The following is a 20,831-nucleotide window of genomic DNA, read 5'->3' as shown; positions in this document are numbered from 1 at the left end:
TATCTCATAGTCTTCCTTTTTCATCTTGAATGAACATTGTAAAAACAATACCATCTATATCTAACAAAACTAACATTCCTGTATAAACTGTTTATATTACAGTTGTTTCAGTAATCTTTAATTTATTTGAATCAGGATGAAGAACCACATTCACAAAAATTGTACTTGTTGGCTGAATCTCTTAGGTCTCTCTTAATGTGGAGCAGTTTCCCCCCTTTTTTCCTTCATGCTATTCATAATGAAACCTTGTTCTAGATTTGTTACTTGTTTCCTATGGTATCATTTAATTTATTCCCGTTCCTTACGTTTCCTGGAAGTAAGCTTTAAAGGATTGATTGGGTTGAAGTTAAACTTAAAACGAGAATATATCATAGGTATTGCTGTGGACTATTTCATAGTGTATCCTTTCAGGTGTTGTATGTCTGGTTTGTCCTATTTTTAGTGATGCTAAGATGGATCTTAAGTTCCTCGCCAACTTCATCTAATTGTTAAAAGGATTCATCAAATGGTGATTTTCTAGATTTCTTTCACATTAGTTGGCCGAAATACTTCTGTAAAGAACTTTTCCTCATGAAGTGGTACTATGCATTTATTGTGAATAAAGTTTCATACAGGGAAGGAAAAGAAGATGCCTAATGCTTCCTCTTTAATGGCTAATATGTAATGAATTGGTGTTCTAGCATCTTCTCATGACCAAGAATTTTGGGTGGTTTGTGTTATACATTGGTAGGGCTCTAATAGGAGCTCTAGTGGTGTAATGTTTAAAGCACTCAGCTGCTAACCAGAAGACTGGTAGTTCAAATCCACTCAGGCTCCCTAGGAGAAAAGATATGATGATCTGCTCCCGTAAAGATTGTTGTCGAATTGATTCCAACTCAGAATGACCCTGCATGCCGGGACAGCTGCCTCGTGGGTTTCCTAGCCTTTAATATTTATGAGGGCAGATTGCCAGGTCTTTTCTCCCATTTGAGTGGGTGGTGGATTTGAAATGTGAACCTGCATATCAGCAGCCACGCTCGCTTAACCATTGTTCCACGAAGGCTTCCTGTAAAGATGACAGCCTACTAGAAAACCCTGTAGGAGTGTTCTGTTGTCATATGAGTCAAAACTGACTTGATGGCACCTAACAACAACAGGGTACTCTAATGTTACATAGAATCATAAAAGTATATTGGGAAGATTTGTTTGCCCCCCAGGAAAGTGTTTCATATAATCAGAAAGAAGCTGCAGATGAGAACTTTTTTTTTTAGACAAAGATTGATTTCTCATATTTTTTTATTCCCCTACAGTTGCTAGGTTCATTTGACAGTAATAAAGTTCTCGTTTATTAAATAAGGTTGAATTTTAAGAGCTCTAAAGAAGTAGCACATAAATTTGCCGTGTGCTAGGTAAATAGTTAATCTCTTCCTATTATGAAATTAATTATCATTCTAAAACTAGACTTTGTTACAGCCCTATATTGTAACTTGAAATGTAGCTGTTAGGGTAAGAATAATGTGGTTTCAGTTTGAAATAATAGTAAATTGCCTCAAAATAGTCAGTGCTGTGATGGAGTAAGGTAATGTATTACTATATGCTAAACTTAGGAGGTTATGTAAATATTCAGTAAATGTCTTCTAGCTGACTTTGTCTAACTATCTCTTTGTAGGCAGCCTGCTTCTGCAAAGTGGTACGATCGAAGGGACTATGTCTTTATTGAATTTTGTGTTGAAGACAGTAAAGATGTTAATGTAAATTTTGAGAAATCCAAACTTACATTCAGGTAAATTATCATTTTATAGCATTAGGTACAAAACTTATTTCAAACACCGGTATAACTTTGTCTTGTTTTGTTTTTTCACTGGAAGTAATACTAATCTCCATCTCTTTAAAAGAGGCTTATTTTCTTTTTCTTTCTTACAGTTGTCTTGGAGGAAGTGATAATTTTAAACATTTAAATGAAATTGATCTTTTTCACTGTATTGATCCAAATGTAAGTAGTCTTTTTTTGTTTGTTTTTTAAATTTGTATTGTGATTTGGGTGAAAATTCACAGAGCAAATTCATCTTCCATACAGAGCACTTCACATACATTTTGTCTTACCACATTAACTGTAATTTCCAACCATGCAACAGCTCTCTTCCCACTTCCTCCCCAGCTACCTCTTCCCTGTGTCCTTCCTCCCATGCACTCTTGCCCACAACCCAGCAGTCTCCCTGTGCATACACAGTCCTTCTATTATCCTATGATTGATCTCTCCAAGGAGGGTATCTCCCTAATGTTAATGTTCAGGTCATGTGCCTGTCTTTTGTTTGGCCAGAAGCTACAGGAGTGAGTTCAGTTAAATTAAGTAGTCTTGATGCTTTAATCCTGGTACAGACTGTGAGGAAAAGGACTGACTTTGAGTACTTTAGTAAAAATAATTCTTTTTTTTTTTTTTTTTTTAAAGTAGTTGAGAAGCTGTGGTAGTTAAGGTTGTGTGTCAACTTGGGTGGGCCTCGTTTTGAGTGACTGGGCAACTGGATATACTTACTTCTCATAATGAGACTGGTAATTAGTTCCATGGTGGAATCTGCTGTGAGGAGCTGAGTAGCTTCTTTAGGGATGTGGTCTGCTTTCATTATAGAAGAAGCTTTGAGAAAGGTCTCTTAACTTTTTGGCATGCTTGAACCCTGCATGTTGTTGTTGTTATGTGCTGTCAAGTTGGCCCTGACAGCAGTATCACTACCGAAGTAGGAGTGCCAAGCCTTCCTTCTTAGGAGTGGCTAGTGGGTTTGAACTGTCAGCCTTCTGGTTAGCAGTCAGGTGTCTTAGGCACTATGCTACTAGAGCTCCTTGCATGTAGCTGAGTTTTTATTCAAAAACCCGGCCATGTTGCCTGTCGATCTTGGGACTATTTCTGGACTTGAATTCTAGTGGCCTGCTCTGTTGCTTGATAATCTTAGGACTGTGCCATTTTACTTACTGACCTTGGGTTTGTTAGCCTCAGCAGCCAGCAGCTGCCTGAGTAAAGAGACACCTCCAGCTCCAGTGGGCCAGGAGCAAGAAGAGGCAGAGCTGAAACCCAAGGTCAAGGGGCCTTCACCCAGCCCCTAGAGCTGGCACTTTGAACTTGAACTTGTAGCCTCCAAGCTGTAAGAGAATAAATCCCTGTTTGTTAAAGCCATCCATTTGTGGTGTTTTCTGTTAGAGTAGCACTGGAGAACCAAAACAGAGGCTAAGTTGGGATATATTTGTATTTTGCAATCTTTGTTTTCCTTTCTTCAAACTATTATTCTGCATACTCTTATTTTTTTACTGTCACCCTGTTTAGACTCAGTTGTATTCTTGAGGCTTACCTAAGAATAGAATCTTTATAAACTGGTATAGTTGTACCATATTTAGTTGTTAATTTTGGTTTTAATGTATTCTTCCTGGGGGGAGGGGGAGTCGGGTCAGGGTACCTGGCTAAACAAAGGATGTTTTTGTATCTTTTTTTTGCAACTGGCTAGTTTGTGAAATATTTAGTCTAGAGGATGTTTCTTTCAGAGTCTAGAGAAAGTTTGGGGAAAGAAATGAGAAAGGAGAAGTGGAGAATGATAAGCTACTTTCTGTCCTTTCAGGTGATACTGGAGAGAGAAATGGTATGATGGTATTTTTGCTTTTGTTTTTAGGATTCCAAGCATAAAAGAACGGACAGATCAATCTTATGTTGTTTACGAAAAGGAGAATCTGGCCAGTCATGGCCAAGGTTAACAAAAGAAAGAGCAAAGGTAGATTTCTTTTGTTTGAAAGTTTAATATCTTTAAGCAATGAAAGGTACACTTGTTTGTCATAAGGATTGTTGTGTTTTTGTTTCATAGCTAAGTGCTATTGAATTGTTGTGTTCTATATTTTTCTCTAAGATTTTGTAGTTTTAACTTAATACCAAGTATGATCAGAATAAAATCAGTTACTAGTTGATGCAGAATCTCCTACATTCAAGAGGCGCACTTCGTTTAGCATCCTTTATAAATTATTCAGTATCATGTGGAAGTGTATCTTGGTGCCACTGAAAATTTATGGCACAAGCCTGTTTTTCTCATGTATTTGAGACTAGATCCTATCTGTGAATTTTAAGAGAGTAGATTTCTTCAATGAAGTTTACTGAAATGTCTTTTATCAAGGAACTATATAAATGATACCTGTTTACCAGTTTTTGTGATGTGTAATTTGGGGACATATTTGCTTCCTAATGTGTGGCTGTCAGATTTTGGCAGTGACCCATGGTTAAAAAAAATGCATTGTAATCCAGTTATACACAAATAGATACATAACATTTGTGGGAGGTGTATCATGAAACTGTATTTACCTTTACTACATTTATTTCGGGAGCTCTGGTAGCATAGTGGCTAAGGCACTTGGCTGCTAACCAGAAGGCTGGCGGTTCAAACCCACCAGCCACTCCTCGGAAGGAAGATGGGGGGGCAATCTACTTCCGTAGTGATACTGCTTCGGAAACCCAAGGAGGGGTTGCTATGAGTCGGGTCCAACTCGACGGCACATAACAACAACAACAACATTTATTTCACTTTCATTTTTTTATTTTGGTCTAATCTTTTGTGCTGATGCCATGTCCCACTGTTGTTGTTGTTATGTGCCAACAAGTCGGACCCGACTCATAGCGACCCCTCCTTGGGTTTCTGAGGCAGTATCACTACGGAAGTAGATTGCCCGACCTTCCTTCCAACCATGTCCCACTAATGGATGTGAAACTGCAGTTTGAAAAATGTAGTCTTAAAGCATGTGCCAGTGAGTTCAAGTTAAGCTAATTATAAGGTGGTGTTTGTATTGGTCAATAGCTGAATTGGCTTAGTGTGGACTTCAATAATTGGAAAGACTGGGAAGATGATTCAGATGAAGACATGTCTAATTTTGACCGTTTCTCTGAGGTATGTTCTTTTAAATACATTCTTCCCCTCCCAAAATATAGTTGGCTTAATTTGGTTATAACCATCCGCCAGTCTTTAAGAAATGCATTATTACAGACTGTTCCAGTAACACCAAAGAAAAATTTTAATAGCCTGAAGTTTAATACTCTTTAATGTTTTTCTTTTTCAAATTAGAGTTAGGTTATAAAGTTTATGTGTAAAGGTGAAAAATAAACCATACTGTCTAAAGCAGCTGGTTTTTATCTCAGCATTGGTATGAATTGCTCTTTTGGTGCACAGATGCGTTAACTAGCTTACATTTTGGGTCCATGTAATGTGAATATAAACCTTTAAGCATTAAAATTATATTCAGTATAATGAGTTACCCTGAGAGATATGCCAGGAATATTTTTAGTTTGGACACAGAGAAAATAGGCAAGCATATCACCTAAATATATATTATCAGAGCCAGAGAAAAAAATTAAGAATTTTTTTGGGGAGGTAAAATTGATGTAAGTATACTATGGTAAAGCTGATTAGAAAATAGGGCATTAGGTTAAGTTGAAAATATACCCATGAAATCCATGTCTCATTGCAATTTGAAGTTTTATTTAACTGGACTTTATTCTTATTTCTTCTTTGAAAACATTAAAAGAGCCAAGTTTCCAGCTATCTGTCTGCAACTGCTTATTTAATGTCTCACGTGGTTCAGATACCTTGATTTCAATTGGGGAGGTGGCAAATATTCTATTCCTATGATTCTTCTCAGCTGTGTTATTCCTTACCCTCAGTTATTGGTGCTTCCTTTTATCCAGCTGTGCAAGTCAGAACTTAACACCATTGTGCTTCATTCTACTCCTGATACCAGTACAATGTTAACTTTTTGTTGCTGCTGTTCTGTTTATTGTTTCTACCTCCTAAAGAGTTTTCGAGTATGCTCAGCTCCTTTGCCATTGTATTCTTGGATCTAGTAGCATAATGCCTGGCACACTTTAAGCATGTTTTTCCTGCTCAAATAAATTTAACAGCATATTTAACAATTCCTTTGGAGGAGGTAGGGAAACTACAACTCAGGAACACTGATTTTATATTCTTGAAGTTCTGCAACCATTCTTATCTTCCTTTTCTGAATTGTTCCTCCCCATTGACATAAACTTACTGCTACCCCTTAAGCTTCCTGTCGTCTAACCTTTTGAGTTGCTGTAAACAATTTAATCTCGTATAGATAGTACTTTCTAGAGCACAATGCTCATGCCCAGAATTTTTCTACTGCGAGATTTGACTAGGTATCTTTTTAAGTTTCTTTTCACCTATAAACTTGGAATAAGCATATATTTCTAAAGACTTTTAATTTTTTTGCAAAGTTATTAATGCATGGTTATATAAATTTATCTTTCTAAAAAAAATTGTGTGGTTTAGGTGAAAATTTACAGAGCACATTAGTTTTTCATGTTCTTCAAAAATTTAAAAACAAAAATTTTTCACTTACAAGGTAAGTTCTTCCTCCTTTTGATGCAATTGTTAGCATTTGGTTATCAGTGTATCTTCAAATAATGCGTTGCTTGCTTTATGATTAGAAAGGTGGGAAATAGTATTTTATGTAAGTATGCTCCAAGTTTGTTAGTCCCAGTTTATTATGAGTATACAAGGTTACTTACATATGCAAGGGGATTTTCCACAATGTGTATACCTTTTTCTAGAATTATATTTACTTGCTGTGTTTTTTTTTCCCCATAAGTTTTATTGGTTGTTGAAAATATGCTCAGCAAAACATAGACCAGTTCAACATGCTTCAGTGACAGTGATTACATTCTTTGAATTGTGCACCCATTTGCACCCTCTTTTTCTGAGTTACTCCTCCTTCATTAACATAAAGTCACTGCCACCTAAACTGTTGTCATTTTGATCCAGTATAGATAGTAATGCTCAAGGCAGACCTTTTTTTTTTTTTTTTACTAGTTAAGCTAAACTATTATTTGGTTTTAAGACTTGAGGGGGTATTTTTTATCTAAGGTTTAAAGATTATTTTAGGGCAGTAGTTTGGGGGGTTCATCCATCCTCCGTGGCTTTGGAAAGTCTAGAGTCCATGAGAATTTGAAATTCTTTTCTGCATTTTCCCTTTTTTTTTTTATCAGAATTCTCTGGAATGTACTGTTTTGCATTTGCGCTAGCAATGGGTAAGGGTTCCAATTTCCCCACATTCTCACCAACATTTTATTATTTTCTGTTTCTTTTTTTCTTAGTCACCTAGTGGGAATGAGATGGTATCTCATCATGGTTTTGGTTTGCATTTCTCTGATGGCTAGTGATACTGAACATTTTTTAATGTTTGGTGGCCACTTGAATATCCTCTCTGGTGAAATGTATATTCAAGTCCTTGGCCTGTTTTATGATTGGGTTATTTGCCTTTTTGTTGTTAAAATTGTCAGAGCTTTGTGTGTGTGTGTATACATACATACGTATATGTATTTGTGTATTAGATCCTTGTCAGATAATTTGGTTTCCGAAGATAATATCCCAGTTGACAGCTTTGTCTTTTCATTTTTTTGAGAGTGAAAGTCTCTCCCCCATGCACCCTTTTTGATAAAGTCTTTCGATGAGAAGTTTTTAATTTTTGTGAGCTTCTGTTTGTTGATTTTGTCTTTTGCTGGTTTGTGATTTTGTTACTATATTAGATAATCCATGTTGAAATCTAGGCCTCAGGGCATTGTCTCTGCTTGTTTCTGATTTCACAGCCCCAGTTACCATCCCCAACCATATAAAACTCTCCTCCCCTCCCCATGACCACACCTTCCCTGTGCCCTTCTTATCTGTGCATTCCTGTGTGTCCAGTTTTCCCTCTGTGTGAGTGCTACCCCTCTGGTGTCTCATGGATGATTGATCCAAGGGATGTATCTACCTAGAGTAGGCACTTGCATTGACCTGGGGTACTTGGGGTAGGTGTTCTGTATGTAGGTCTTTCTACTGTTAAGCTGAGAGCCAATCCATGGAAGTGAGTCTTATTTTTAGGCCCGAAGGGTAACCTGGGGCCATAGTTTTGGGTTCCACCAGTCTCTTTCTACCAGTAATTCTAATCATTTTTGTGTTTTTGAATCTTGTTCCGCAATTTTTCTTCCCACTCTATCCAGGATCTCCAAGATACGATGCCTTTCCTAGTGGTTGGCTTTCGTAGCCAGGCACCATCTAGTTCTGGTCTCAGTCAGGGTCATGGAGGCTGAGGTCCTTGTGGTCCATCTTGTCTTTGGACCCTGCTTGTTCTAAGAATTACATGGTTTTAGTTTGCACATTTAGATCTTGGTCCATTTCAAATTTTTGTTTGTTGTGAGAAGTATTGATCCTGTTTCATTTTTCTGCATGTGAAAATCTGATTTTCCCAGTATCATTTATTGAAGAGACTTCTTTCCCCATGGAATGGACTTGGCACCCTTGTCAAATATCAGTTGATCATAGATGTGTGGTTTTATTTCTGGACTCTAAAGGTCTGTGTGTCTATTGTTACACCAATACGAGACTGTAACTATCTTTCTATCTATATATATATTCAGTCTTCACATATTGACACAGCTAGGTTCCAAAGTCCAAATTGTTATGCAAAAATCATCATTACGTGAAATGGAGGGTGATTGCATCGTTACATAGTTCTAAACCACTGAGAATCATGGCCCAGCCAAGTTGACACAATCTTAACTGTCATAGACAGCTTTACTCTTAAGTGTTCAGTACTGTCAGGTGTACATTGTTAATGTGCAAAATAGTTAATAGGGTTTTTTTTTTTAAACTATTGTAAATGTGAAATGTCAGGTAATGAGGTCATTGATCAGTGAAGAATAAGTAGGTGTATATTTTAAAATCAGGAAGTGTGATCCCTCCTAATTTGTTACTCTCTTTCAACATTGTTTTAGCTATTCGGGACCTCTTGGCATCCTGTATAAAGTAGAGGATTAATTTTTCTGTTTCTGTATAGTAAGCTTTACTTACTTCTTTTAACTTGTAGTTACTGATACTCACTTCTTGATTCAATATTCAGACCTTTCATACAAACTAATCATTGATACCATTTAAAATCATTTATTTGGGTCTTTACAATATTTAAAACCATAATGAAAATAGCATAAAACACGTGCCACCTACCTTGAGATATAAACAAACTTCCACTTACAAATGAATCCCATTGTTTTCCTTAGTGGTTAGAGATAAACCACTGTTTTGATTATGGTATTTAATTTCGACATCATACATGGATGTTTGATAAGTGGATTTTAATAAGTTTTCATTTTCTTCAGTGATAACATAGTCTCACTGCAGCTTTTAGGATTTTATGTAATTACTTATAATCTACTCTTTTCCAGAAAGGAAGATGCTTATATTTATTTTGTATTTTTCACTGGTGGAAATCTATGATAAACTTAAAATTTATTCTAGGACATGCAACCTAATAACTAGGGCTTAATTTAACATCATTTTTAAACTAATTTTTACACTTTAAATAGATGATGAACAACATGGGTGGTGATGAGGATGTAGATTTACCAGAAGTAGATGGAGCAGATGATGTAAGTCTATCTATTCTTTTCTCTGTTTACTTTAACAGTAAGAAACAATGTATTTACAGGTTGTTTTTATAAATACTTTTTTCAGGGACACTTTTTATTGTTTTTCCTAAAAAATTTAATAGGGAAAAGCATCTTTTTTAATATGCCCATTTTTGAGGGATAGGTATTTACTAAGGAACTTGAGTTCCATGGACCATTTTTAAAAGACCAGATTTCAAATGAATCAACTACAAAGAGATATCAAATATCTATTCCATTAAGAGCTAGTTTAGCTATTATTTTGACTTTGTCATTTAGTCTAAGAATAAAAAATAAGATTTACAGCAGGACTAATCAGAGATTATCATAAACAGAAGAACATTGTGAGTTTTTAAGAGGAGGAATACTAGACCACTTTCAGGAAGTTGTTTAATACAGTTTGTAAAAGGTTTACTTAGACTAATCTGGTAGCTAAGATTAGAGGTCAATGTCTTCTGACTACCATTTCAGTGATCTTTATATTCAGCCATTTTTCCTCTTGTGTTGAATGCAAAGAGGGAATAGAGGGGGACCCATTTTGTGTTGGGATTCAGTCTGGTTGATATAGGGATTCAGAGGGTAGGTTAATTTCTCACCAAAAGGTACACACCAACTTTTACAGGAAGATAGATCCTCATATCTACATCTGTTCACCCTAAGTAAACTACACTCTTATGATTAAATAAATCCCTAGGCTTGATATAACCACGTGCCTTTACTACTTTAATCAAAAGTACAGTGTTTCATCTTTAAACTGTACAATTAGCAAAGGAATGTTGATCAACTTGGTAACTTTTTTTTCTCCCTTCTTCTGCAGGACTCACAAGACAGTGATGATGAAAGTAAGTACCTTCATAAAAAGTATGTTTACATAGCAGTGTTTCAAATCAAAAGCCATCAGAATAGAGAGGTTAGCTTCTTAAACAATTTTTGGACAGATAATTATTTTGTTATGGCTTCTAAATAGAGCAGAAATTTGAATGATTTGAAGACAGTAAGACAATCTGTTAATTCATTAGGAAACTGCATTTAACTCCATTGTTGGCTGCTTTTCCAATAAAATTTGAAAGTTGGTAGATCATGCCCTTGTACCTTAGTACTAACTTTTTAAAATTCTTTTCAGAAATGCCAGATCTGGAGTAAGAAAAACTGTCACCACTGGGATTTTGAGAAAGAAAAACAACTTCTCTGCAAGATTTCATAATTGAAAGAATTCCTGAATTGATAGCTCTAAAGGCAGATGCTCTATTTGCCTTCTTTAACCCATTTTTCAAACTTTTTTTTTTTTTTTTTTTTAAAGGCTTCACTAAGGGTTGATATGTACCATTGTATGGGGCAGTTTTAAGTCAGCTAAGGCAATAACCTTATGCATGAACATTTTCCAGACTTTCATGAAGCTGTTGAGGTCTTAAGCAGTTGATACAGCAGTTGTAATAAGTTTTAATAAAACATTTCACCTGAGTCTCCTTTACTTCATAACATAGATACTGACATGATAGGAAACTCTAAGCTTAGGGAAAGAACTAAATTTTAGATTTTAGAACTTGGGCTCGAAGTGGCTGAAGCAAATTGGCTTACATCATAAACTGGTAATCTGCTGTTCCTCTGGTGTATCTTCAGGGTTGTTCCACTAAAGTTTTATTTCTCAAGAAATGTACTTCACATTATTGTATGTAAGTTATCACTTGTCAGTGTTCCAAATATATCTTAGCTAAAACTAGTGAATGCCCTAATTTAGATGGTTTTTGAAGCCTGTACTTTTGGTATTGTTTGACCCTTAAGCTTTTACATCTCTTAGCATGGAGGACGAAGAAAGGCTTTTACGTTGTTGCTTGAAAGTCTATACATTTAGACCAAATTTGTATTTTCACTGTCAGTATGGCAAATGAATGAAAAAATGTTAATACACTATTGGATTTTTTTTATTTTTTATGGTTTTTTTTTTTTTTTTTGATTCAGCTTATACTAGGGCTGAAAACCTCAATTTGTGTTCATGACAGTGGGGATTTTTTTTTAATATCTACATTCTTTCTAATAAACTGTTGGAAGACTTAATTGGCTGTCCTTTTGAGTGTCTGGTTTACTGTAATTTCATGTATTGTTGCCATTTACTGGAATGGAGTTTATATTTTTGAGGGAGAATTTGGGAGTATTCCCTCTGTTTGAAAAGAAAAGCTTGCTATAATGTTAATAGGAAAACTTTCTAAAGTGGATCTGTAATGGTACATAGTAGATGCACTTTGCAGCAGTTGGAAAAGAAAGTGTTGTGATTTGATTGAAATAAAACTAAAAGTGTTGTCCTCCTCTACATCTTTGAGCCTTCTGCATTTTGGGCAGTTTTTATTCCCTCTGGCTTTTGTATTTGTTATAGCATAGAAATGCTTCACATTCAGCACTTCTTCATGTCAGGTATTTATTAAAGACCTATGTTCCAGGCAGTCTTAAGTTCTGAGGATACCAAGATTGATCCTTCAAGTGATTACTATGTTCAGAGCTCACAGGATAGACTAGGGGATAAACATTTTTTTAAAAAAACTTGATAGTTTAATGTATGGCTGTTTGGTATTTAAAACCATTCTTTAAGAACCATTTTCTTAAATGCTACAACTTAGGAAACTTGCCTGCATTCAGAGGTTCTGGGTATAGCACCACCACCTGACATTGAACTCTGTTTTGTTACAGAACTATAGCTTTTGCTCTATTCCTGTTAAGGTAAGGTAATCTCATCAGAACCCTAGATTTTCCCTCATTTAGAAGTATACTTGAACTTTTTTATTTTTAAGACTCAGTTTTTAGAAGCATGGCAAAAGAAACCAGCAGGATTGATGTGTAGTTCTGAGCTTCAGGGTAAAATGTTCAAAAACCCTTTCATTCTCTTCAAAGAACTACTTCTGTTTATCAGTTCTGGAAGTTAAAGATTTGTTTAAGACTGACTAAGAAAATACAGGTTGGTGGATTTCTGATTCCATTCTGTCTTCTAAAGATTTTTAAAATCAATTGTTTTGTGTTGAAATACATAATTTCTTCAACCCTTATTGTTCAGTTACGAACCAAGCTTTGTATATGTTATCTGATCTCTCTAACTTTTAGAGAGATCTAGCAGGTCTCATGTTGAGTATCTGTTCCTACCACGAGAGTTTAGGGCATTACCTGTCACCACTGCATCTCTAACTTCCGCTCTCAGCACAGTATCTGACATGGTGAAGATTTAGTAAATACTTGCTGAATTTCAACACTTCAGAAATACTGGCCATACAGTGGGTAATGTTTAAGGGGCCTGGAGTTAAAGGAAACAAGATTATTTTTTGTTGTTGTTGTTGTTACATGCTCTTGAGTCGGGCCTGACTCACAACGACCCCTCCTTGGGTTTCTGAGGCAGTATCACTACACAAGTAGATTGCCCAACCTTCCTTCCAAGGAGTGGCTGGTGGGTTTGAATCACCAGCCTTCTGGATAGCAGTGAAGTAACGGTGCACTCATTAGCAGTGGTTGGTTAGAAGTAGTCAAATAAGGCTTGGTGATAAACTCATTTAAGATTGCCCCAGCTTTGCTTTGCACTTAACACCAAATAGTCTTATAAAAACCAAATTGTGTCACTTGCTTATTAAGTTGTACTGTCACTCTGGATAGTGGCTAACACTACAACTAACAGCTTCTTCATGTATCTTTTCATGTCTCAATCATTGCTTTGTTCTCACAACTAAATAGTTCCTTCCCTATTTGTATACCCCTCTGGTTTATGTTAAATCTAGATGTTCCTAAACTATCAAAATTATGGGACACTTTGATAATGTGAGTACCTAGGACCCAACCCTTGATACAGAGCTTTAGTTGGTTTGTATGAGGCAGGTGGATATGCAGTTTAAATGAAACTTAAGAACTGTTTCTCAGATGTGGTCTTTGGACTGGCAGCTTCAACCTCACCTAAAACCAAAAAAAAAAAAAAAACCTCACTGCCATTGAGTTGCTTCTGACTCAGCGACCCCTTTTGGGTTTCTGTGGTAGTAAATCTTTACAGAAGTAGATTGTCCAGTGTCTTTCCTTGGAGTGTCTGATGGGTTTGAACCACCAACCTTTTGGTTAGTTGAATGCCTTAGTGCAACCCCCAGACCTAATGAATCAGAAACTTTGGAAGACTGGAGTTCAGTGATTTGGTTTAACAAGCCCTCAGGTAATTCTGATACATGCTAAAGTTTGACAACCAGTGCTTTAGATGCAAAATGTAAATTCTTACTGAATTGCTGAGATAGCAGCTCTGTCCAGTAGAACTTTTTGTGATGAAAGAAGTGGTCTGCACATTGACAGAGTAGCCACTAGCTATATGAGCTTGCTCCTGAAATGTAATTAATACAACAGAAACTGGATTTGAAGAGCACTTAGTCATGACAAGCCAATTAATAGACAATTCACTGAAAAAATACAAATGGCAAATAAGCATGAAAATATTCTTAGTACCAGTTAAGGAAATGCAAATTAAATCAATAATGAAATTTCATTGATATGTTGGCAAGGATACTGGGAACCTGGTAAATTAACAAGCTTGTTGTAAAAGGTAATTTGATAATCTCATTTAAATACATAATTTTAAGCCTACATTTTATTTCTGGGAATCTATATTAAAGTACTACATGGTATGCACAATGATGATGCAATTTCGGGGGGGCGGTTAACTTTTTTCTATTCCGCATCATGTGTGATGGCCATTTGAAATAAACTAAATTACCCTTAATAGGGGAGTAAAGTAGGTTACTACAAATTGTTAGGGCATACTGTTATGTGCCGTCGAGTCGGACCTGACTCATAGCGACCCCTCCTTGGGTTTCCGAGGCAGTATCACTACGGAAGTAGATTGCCCCATCTTCCTTCTGAGGAGTGGCAGGTGGGTTTGAACCACCAGCCTTCTGGTTAGCAGTCAAGTGCTTTAGGCACTACGCTACCAGAGCTCCTATGGCATAATAGGCAGTCATAATCAATACAGTGAATGTAAATGTACTGATAAAGTTCTCCAAGGCATGTTAAATAACATCAGAAAACTAACTTTATGCTGTGCTTCCATTGAGGCTTTTTAAAAATTGGTAGTATATACATTTTGTGTATATGAAATGGGTAGAATATGAATGGATGTATGTGAAATAACTTTCAGTTCTGGAACGGGGTGGGATTTTGGAAGTGGTGAAAGGTTTCTAATCCTTTACACCTAGAATGTATTGTGTAATTAAAAAAATAAAAGTACTTCAAAATTGTGGTTAGAGAATAATGGGATTTTTTTTTTTTTTTTTTTTTTTTTTAGGATTTGGGTGAAGATTTACAGAGTAAATTCACTTTTCATACAGCAGTTCACATATACTTTGTCTCATGTCATTGACCAAAATTTACAATGAAGCAGCTCCCCTCCCACTTCCTCCCCATAGTTACCTCTTCCCAGTGTCCATCCCTTCATACTCTTCTGCACCCTGAGCTATCTCCCTGTGCATAAGCAGCCCTTCCTTCTCCCATGATTGTTCTCTCCAGGGCATGTGTCTACTTGAGGTAAATGTTTAACTCACGTGCCTGTACTTTGTTTGGCTGGAAACCACAGTTGTGGGTTCAATTCCAGACCTGAAGGGCAGCTAGGGGCCATAGTCTCAGTGGTTACACCAGGCTCCATTGGACCAGCAAACCTGGTCCCCACCTTATTTTTTTTTTTTTTGCCTCCAAATGATTTTGAGTTTTGTACCACATTGTTCTCCCTCTTTATGCAGGATCTCCTACATCCCTTCCAAGTGGATGGCAGTGGTAGCTGGGCACCATCTAGTTCTTCTGGTCTCGTAGTTGTACAGGTTGCAGATCGGATGGTGTACCAGTCGCTAGGACTGATTGTTTCCGTTAATTTTGGTTTTCTTCTTTCTTCTTGACGAGAAGAGACCCGTTGTTGCATCTAGATGGCAGCTTCCTAGCTTTTAAGGTCCCAGTCGCTATTCACCATAGTAGTAGGTGGAAAAATGTTTTGTATAGTATGTTATGCCAATTGAGCTTGATGTCCCCTGCGACTATGGTCCCAAGCCCACAGGATCAACTACTCGGTCCCTCTGGGTAGCTGGCTGTGACCAAGTAATGACTATAACCTTGCCCCTTGTCAGCTCTACTATACACCTGGGAATTCTGATCATTCACATGAACTTATAGGCCCATTGTCTGCCAACCCTATATATGATCTTGGATACACTCTCCATTTAGACATACCTAATTGTTTAGCTTGTTCACCCATCTATCTGTCCCTATACCCATGTTTGCTTTCACTGACAACTCAGTACTGTATATGCAAAGGGGTTCATATTTGTTGTCTGTACTGCCCATGTAACTCTCTGTTTTTCTCATCCTCAATGCTGCCATATTGGTCACTCACATTTGGTACATTACCCTTCTCTTCGCAGAATAATGGGATTTCTGAGGTGTAGGACATTTCAGGATGATAAAGATGGGAATGACTATGTGAATGGGCTGCTTTAGTGAAGTTTGAAAGTGAGTGGAATTGAAAAAGTTAACTCTGAAGCTAAAGTATGGAATAGATTATTTTCATTGAATTTGAAATCACACAGGATGATTTTAAACGTCAAGAAATGTAGACAACACAGGCTAAGTAGTTGGTCCCTGGTAGAGTGCGAGAAAAAAACGAAACCAAAATTCTTAAAAAAAAAAAAAAAAAGCTGGACTATAGACCAGTTGAGACTAGAACTCGCTGAGACTATGACTCTGAGATACTCTAAACCTTAAACTGAAGCTGTCTTCTGAAATCCCCTTTTATGGAAATAGCTAAGTGGCACATGTAGGATATTGCTCAGTGAGATCAAAAGGTCAACATTAAAAGCAAAAATGATAGGGGGCAGGGAAACTCAAGTACTGAAGGTAGAACAACACAATGAATGTTGACACACTGAAAAATGGTGAAAACATTCACCCAGAAACAATTTAAAAACCACCACCGTGGTAGAAGTGAGATATTCTACCAATTACCAGAATACTTGAAGAATGAGGAAAAGACCAGTGTGGATGGTGGTAATTGTTAGGTGCTATTGAGTGAGTTCCAACTCAATGACTATACGACAGAACTGCCTGGTCATGTGTCATCTTCACAGTTGTTGTCTTTGAGCCCCATTGTTGCAGCTGCTGTTGTTGATGTATCCTATTGAACGTCTTCCTCTTTTTCCTGATAACATGTCCAGGGTACATAAGAAAAAGTCCTCATAATCCTTGCTTTTGAAGGAGCATTCTGGGTATTTCAAGACAGATTTGTTTGTTCTGGTAGTCTATGATATATTCAATATTTTTCACCAACACCAACTCTATACTGTGAGACAATTGAAAATACTATGGCCAGTCAAGGAAAGGTTTCCATATGGAAGGAAACTAACTGTTGGTTATCGGAGAGAGGAAGGGAGGCAGAATTGCTAGATAGGTTAGATACGTGTGTGTAAACCCAGCAGCCACTCCTCGGAAAGAAGGTTGGGCAATCCTACTTCCGTAGTGATACTGCCTTGGAAACCCAAGGAGGGGTCACTATGAGTCGGGGCCGACTAGACGGCACATAACATATGTACATATACATATGTATATATATGTGTGTGTATTTGTATAGAAACCAAAGATGATTAGTGGTTTCCAGAGGAAGGAGGAAAGGGGAAGCTTTTGTTTGCAGGGCATTGAGCTTATGCTAATGGTGGAGTATTTTGGAAAATTGTAGACATAATGGCACAACATGAAAAATCTGATCAGTGTTCCTGGGCTATAAATGGAAGTTGTGTTGGTGAATGTCTTGGTGTGTATGTTTTTATCACTATAAAATTAAAAAGAAAAAATACTGTTGTACACCTTAGTCCTTGAAGTTAACTATGCTTTTTAACAACATAAAGAGGTCTTTTGAAGCAGATTTGTTCGAAGTAATATGTTTGATCTCTTTCATGGGGATTGATTCTGGATCCAAGTAAAAAGAAATCCTTGACAGCTTCAGTTTTTTCTGCATTTATCATGATGTTGCTTATTGGTCTAGTTGTAAGGATTTTTGTGGTGTTTGTTGTTGTTGAAGGGTAATCTAGCCAGGAAGCTGTGGTGGTGTAGAGCCTAAGGCATCTGACTGTTAACCGGAAAAATGATCAGGTATGGGTAGGCAAAAGGGCATATACCTGCACATGAAAGTTTGGCAGGGGGTTTCTGCATATGTGTGTCTGCTATAAGAATGTCCATATATATAATAGAGGTAAGGGCAAAATTAGGATAATTTCTCAACCACAGTCAAACAGCTTGAGGGAGTGAGTCACTGGGCCCTCAGGCTCCAGACCATGGGGGTGGGCACACATAAAGCTCAATTGGCATAACTTACTACACAAAAACATTTTTGTACATCTCACTGGTGAGTAACAACTGGAGTCTTCAAAGCTTGTGAATAGCTAGCTAAGATGTAACAATTGGTCTCTCTTAGTCTGGAGTCTTTTTGGAAAATCAAAGACTCATGGAAACAATCCTCCAAGGGACTAGTAGACTACAGGAACCTCAGCCTATATGATGCTGAGACCAGAATTAGATGGTACCTGGCCACCATTGTCAACCACTCAGAAAGGATCAAAATAGGTCCTGGATAGAGTGAGAGCAAAATGTGGAATGAAACTTGGAATCATTAAAAAAAAAGAAAAAAAGATTAAGTTTACTGTTCTAATAGGCACTGGTGAAACCCCTGAGACTACAATCCTTGCTTATCCATCAGGCCTGGAATCAAGCTCATTCCCTTGGCTTAACTTCAGCCAAACAGTAGACTGGCCTATGAGGTGAACAATTACATTAGGTAGGTATATTCCTTAGAACAATCAACCATAGGCGATCATAAAGGCAGCAAAGAATAGAAAAGTACACAGGGAAGGGGTAATAACCACAAGGATGAAGTGGGAGGAGAGCTGATGCACTGGGATTGCAATCAATTTCACAAAACAGAGGTTAAAAAAAAGTAACTTGTATTTTTATATAAAATTACTACCTGACATTTCATCCTATTGTACATAGGTCGCTATGAGTTGAACCTCTGGTGGGATAGTACCTAAAGCATTTGACTGTTAACCGGAAAGCTGGCGGTTCATACACACCAGCCACTCCTCAGAGGGAAGATTGGGCAGTTACTTCTATAGAGATGCTGCCTCAGAAACCCAAGGAGGGGTCGCTGTGAGTCGAATTGACTTGATGCCAATGGAGTTTGGTTTTTTGGCTTTTGAGGGAGACAACTCAATGGCACAAAGCAAAAACCACCATCACCTGAGGACTGACTATCTGGGATTCAATCAAGAAATATGAAGTAGGCTCAAGACATGTAGAACTCTAAAAGATTATGTAATTTTTCGGAAAGATTTGTTTATTTTGTAATTTTTGGAAAAATCTATAGAAAAAGTAGTTGAAACAGTTCATGTACATTTGTTTCATGACATTGATTGCAATCCCTATAATGTAACAGCTTTCTTCCCACATCCTCCCTGTAGTTACCTTTTCCCTGTGTCCTGTTGTGTGCATTCCTGCCCTCTAGCTATCACCCTGTCCAAATGCTGCCCTTCTAATCTCCCATGGTTAATTGTTCTAAAGAATGTGATATAATTTTCACCTTGTTGGCCTATCTTGTTTGGATGGAAGCCACAGGAGTGATTGCAATTCCAGGCCAAAAGGGTGACTAGAGGCCAAAGCCTCAGGGGTTTCACTAGTCTCTATCAGACCAGTAAGGTGGTGTTTTTTTTTTTTTTTTTTCCCCAATGATTTGGAGTTTTGTTCCACATTTTTCAGAAAGACTCTCAAGGCTTATCTTAACCCAAGCAAATCAAGCTTATTTAATTTAGACAGTACTAAAAATTCAACAGGCTATCTGATTTCAGACCACAAGAAGAGGTTGCTGAGTTCAAACATTGGACGTAGAAGGAGTTGGAAAAATTAAAAGCGCCCAAACTATAGCATAATGGCTTCATTATGGAGAAATACACTGTGTTCCCACCACTTCAGTAACATTGGAAGCACTGAGCATCGCAATGTGATACAAAGATTTGTTTAACGAATAACTTAAATGTTCAAGAAGTTAAATTACTTAATAATCCACTCTGAGGGCAAAGAATGTGCGATAACATTTAAAAAAGTGACGAACTTCAGCTACCTGGAAATTTATGTGACAGTTTTCCTTTGAAGTGTGAGTTAAGTGTCATGTTTAATGGCTAGTAAAATTTCAATTTGGCCAAGACCAAAATTTGTAGTAGAATACCAAAGTTTTTAAGTGAGGTTAAATCTTTTGGGGAAACAGGAAGGAGCACTTGGAGCTCCTTGACTTCAATATAAAGTTATATGTTACACTTTTTCTTTTAGATCAGAAATGGTTAAGGCCTTAGATAAGGAATAAAATTTAAAAAAAAAAAAAAAAAGCCTTACTGCTGTTGAGTCCGTTATGACTCATAGTGACCCTTTGGGTTTCTGAGGCAGTAAATCAGATTACCCAGTCTTCCTTCCACAGATAAGGAATAAACTGGCTCACAAATCACTAGGTTAGTTTGGAAAGCAAGTATTTTTTTATTTAAGATCCCTTAAAAAAAATTGTTGTGGAATTAGAAAAAAAAAAAAAAAAACTAGGGATGGAGGGGAGGGGAGGGAAATTTGCTAGATGTGTAAGAGACAACTGTTGGTCTGGGTGAAGGGAAAGGCAATATACCAAAAGTGAGTTACCAACACAGTAACACTAAGAAAAAGGAAGACACACACAAAATAATTCAAAACAATATTTGCCCTTTTTTATGCTTTTAAGGGCACAATACCTGTCAGACTCTGTTCAACCAATGCTTGACATGCCCAAATTTATGGATTGGAAAAGATCTTAAGAGTAAGTAAAAATAATAGCTAATACGCTGTTATTGTTAGGTGCTGTTGAATTAGCCCCAACTCATAGTGACTCTCTGTATAACAGAACAAAACGCTGCCTGGTCGTGTGCCATCCTCACAATCCTTGCTATACTCTGAGCCCTTTGTTGCAGTCACTGTGTCAATCCATCTTGTTGAGGATCTCATTTTTCATTGGCCCTCCACTCTACCACACGTGATATCCTTCTCCAGGGAATAGTCCCTTTTGACAACATGACCAAAGTAGGTGAGATGAAGTCTAGCCATTCTTGCTTCCAAGGAGCATTCCAGCTGCACTTCTTCCGGGACAGTTTTCATTCTTCTGCCAGTCCATGGTAGTTTCAGTATTCTTTGCCAACAAATCTCTGTAGACATACCAAAACAAACCAAACTCACTGCTGTGGAGTTGGATCCAACTCATAGCGACCCCTCCTTGGGTTTCCGAGGCAGTATCACTACGGAGGTAGATTGCCCCATCTCCCTTCCGAGGAGTGGCTGGTGGGTTTGA

The 20,831-nt window shown here is 37.3% G+C and overlaps 1 protein-coding gene across 1 annotated transcript; it reads left to right on the top strand.

The window, feature by feature from the left end:
- Positions 1-1,640: 1,640 nt before the first annotated feature.
- PTGES3 (prostaglandin E synthase 3) lies at positions 1,641-10,582 on the top strand (the record flags this gene model as incomplete). Its single annotated transcript, XM_007955144.2, has 7 exons — positions 1,641-1,762; positions 1,903-1,972; positions 3,633-3,731; positions 4,800-4,889; positions 9,359-9,421; positions 10,257-10,281; positions 10,563-10,582. Coding segments are annotated over 7 exons (489 nt in total), but the record flags the coding sequence as incomplete, so codon positions are not given.
- Between the last annotated feature and the right edge of the window lie 10,249 nt (positions 10,583-20,831).

The sequence above is a fragment of the Orycteropus afer genome, unplaced genomic scaffold (genome assembly GCF_000298275.1).
Source record: "Orycteropus afer afer isolate SDZICR_OR568_19922 unplaced genomic scaffold, OryAfe1.0 scaffold00490, whole genome shotgun sequence".
In the NCBI taxonomy this organism is placed as follows: Eukaryota; Metazoa; Chordata; class Mammalia; order Tubulidentata; family Orycteropodidae; genus Orycteropus; species Orycteropus afer.
Note: the sequence above shows the minus strand (reverse complement) of the source record. Positions and strands in the feature narration are given on the sequence as shown.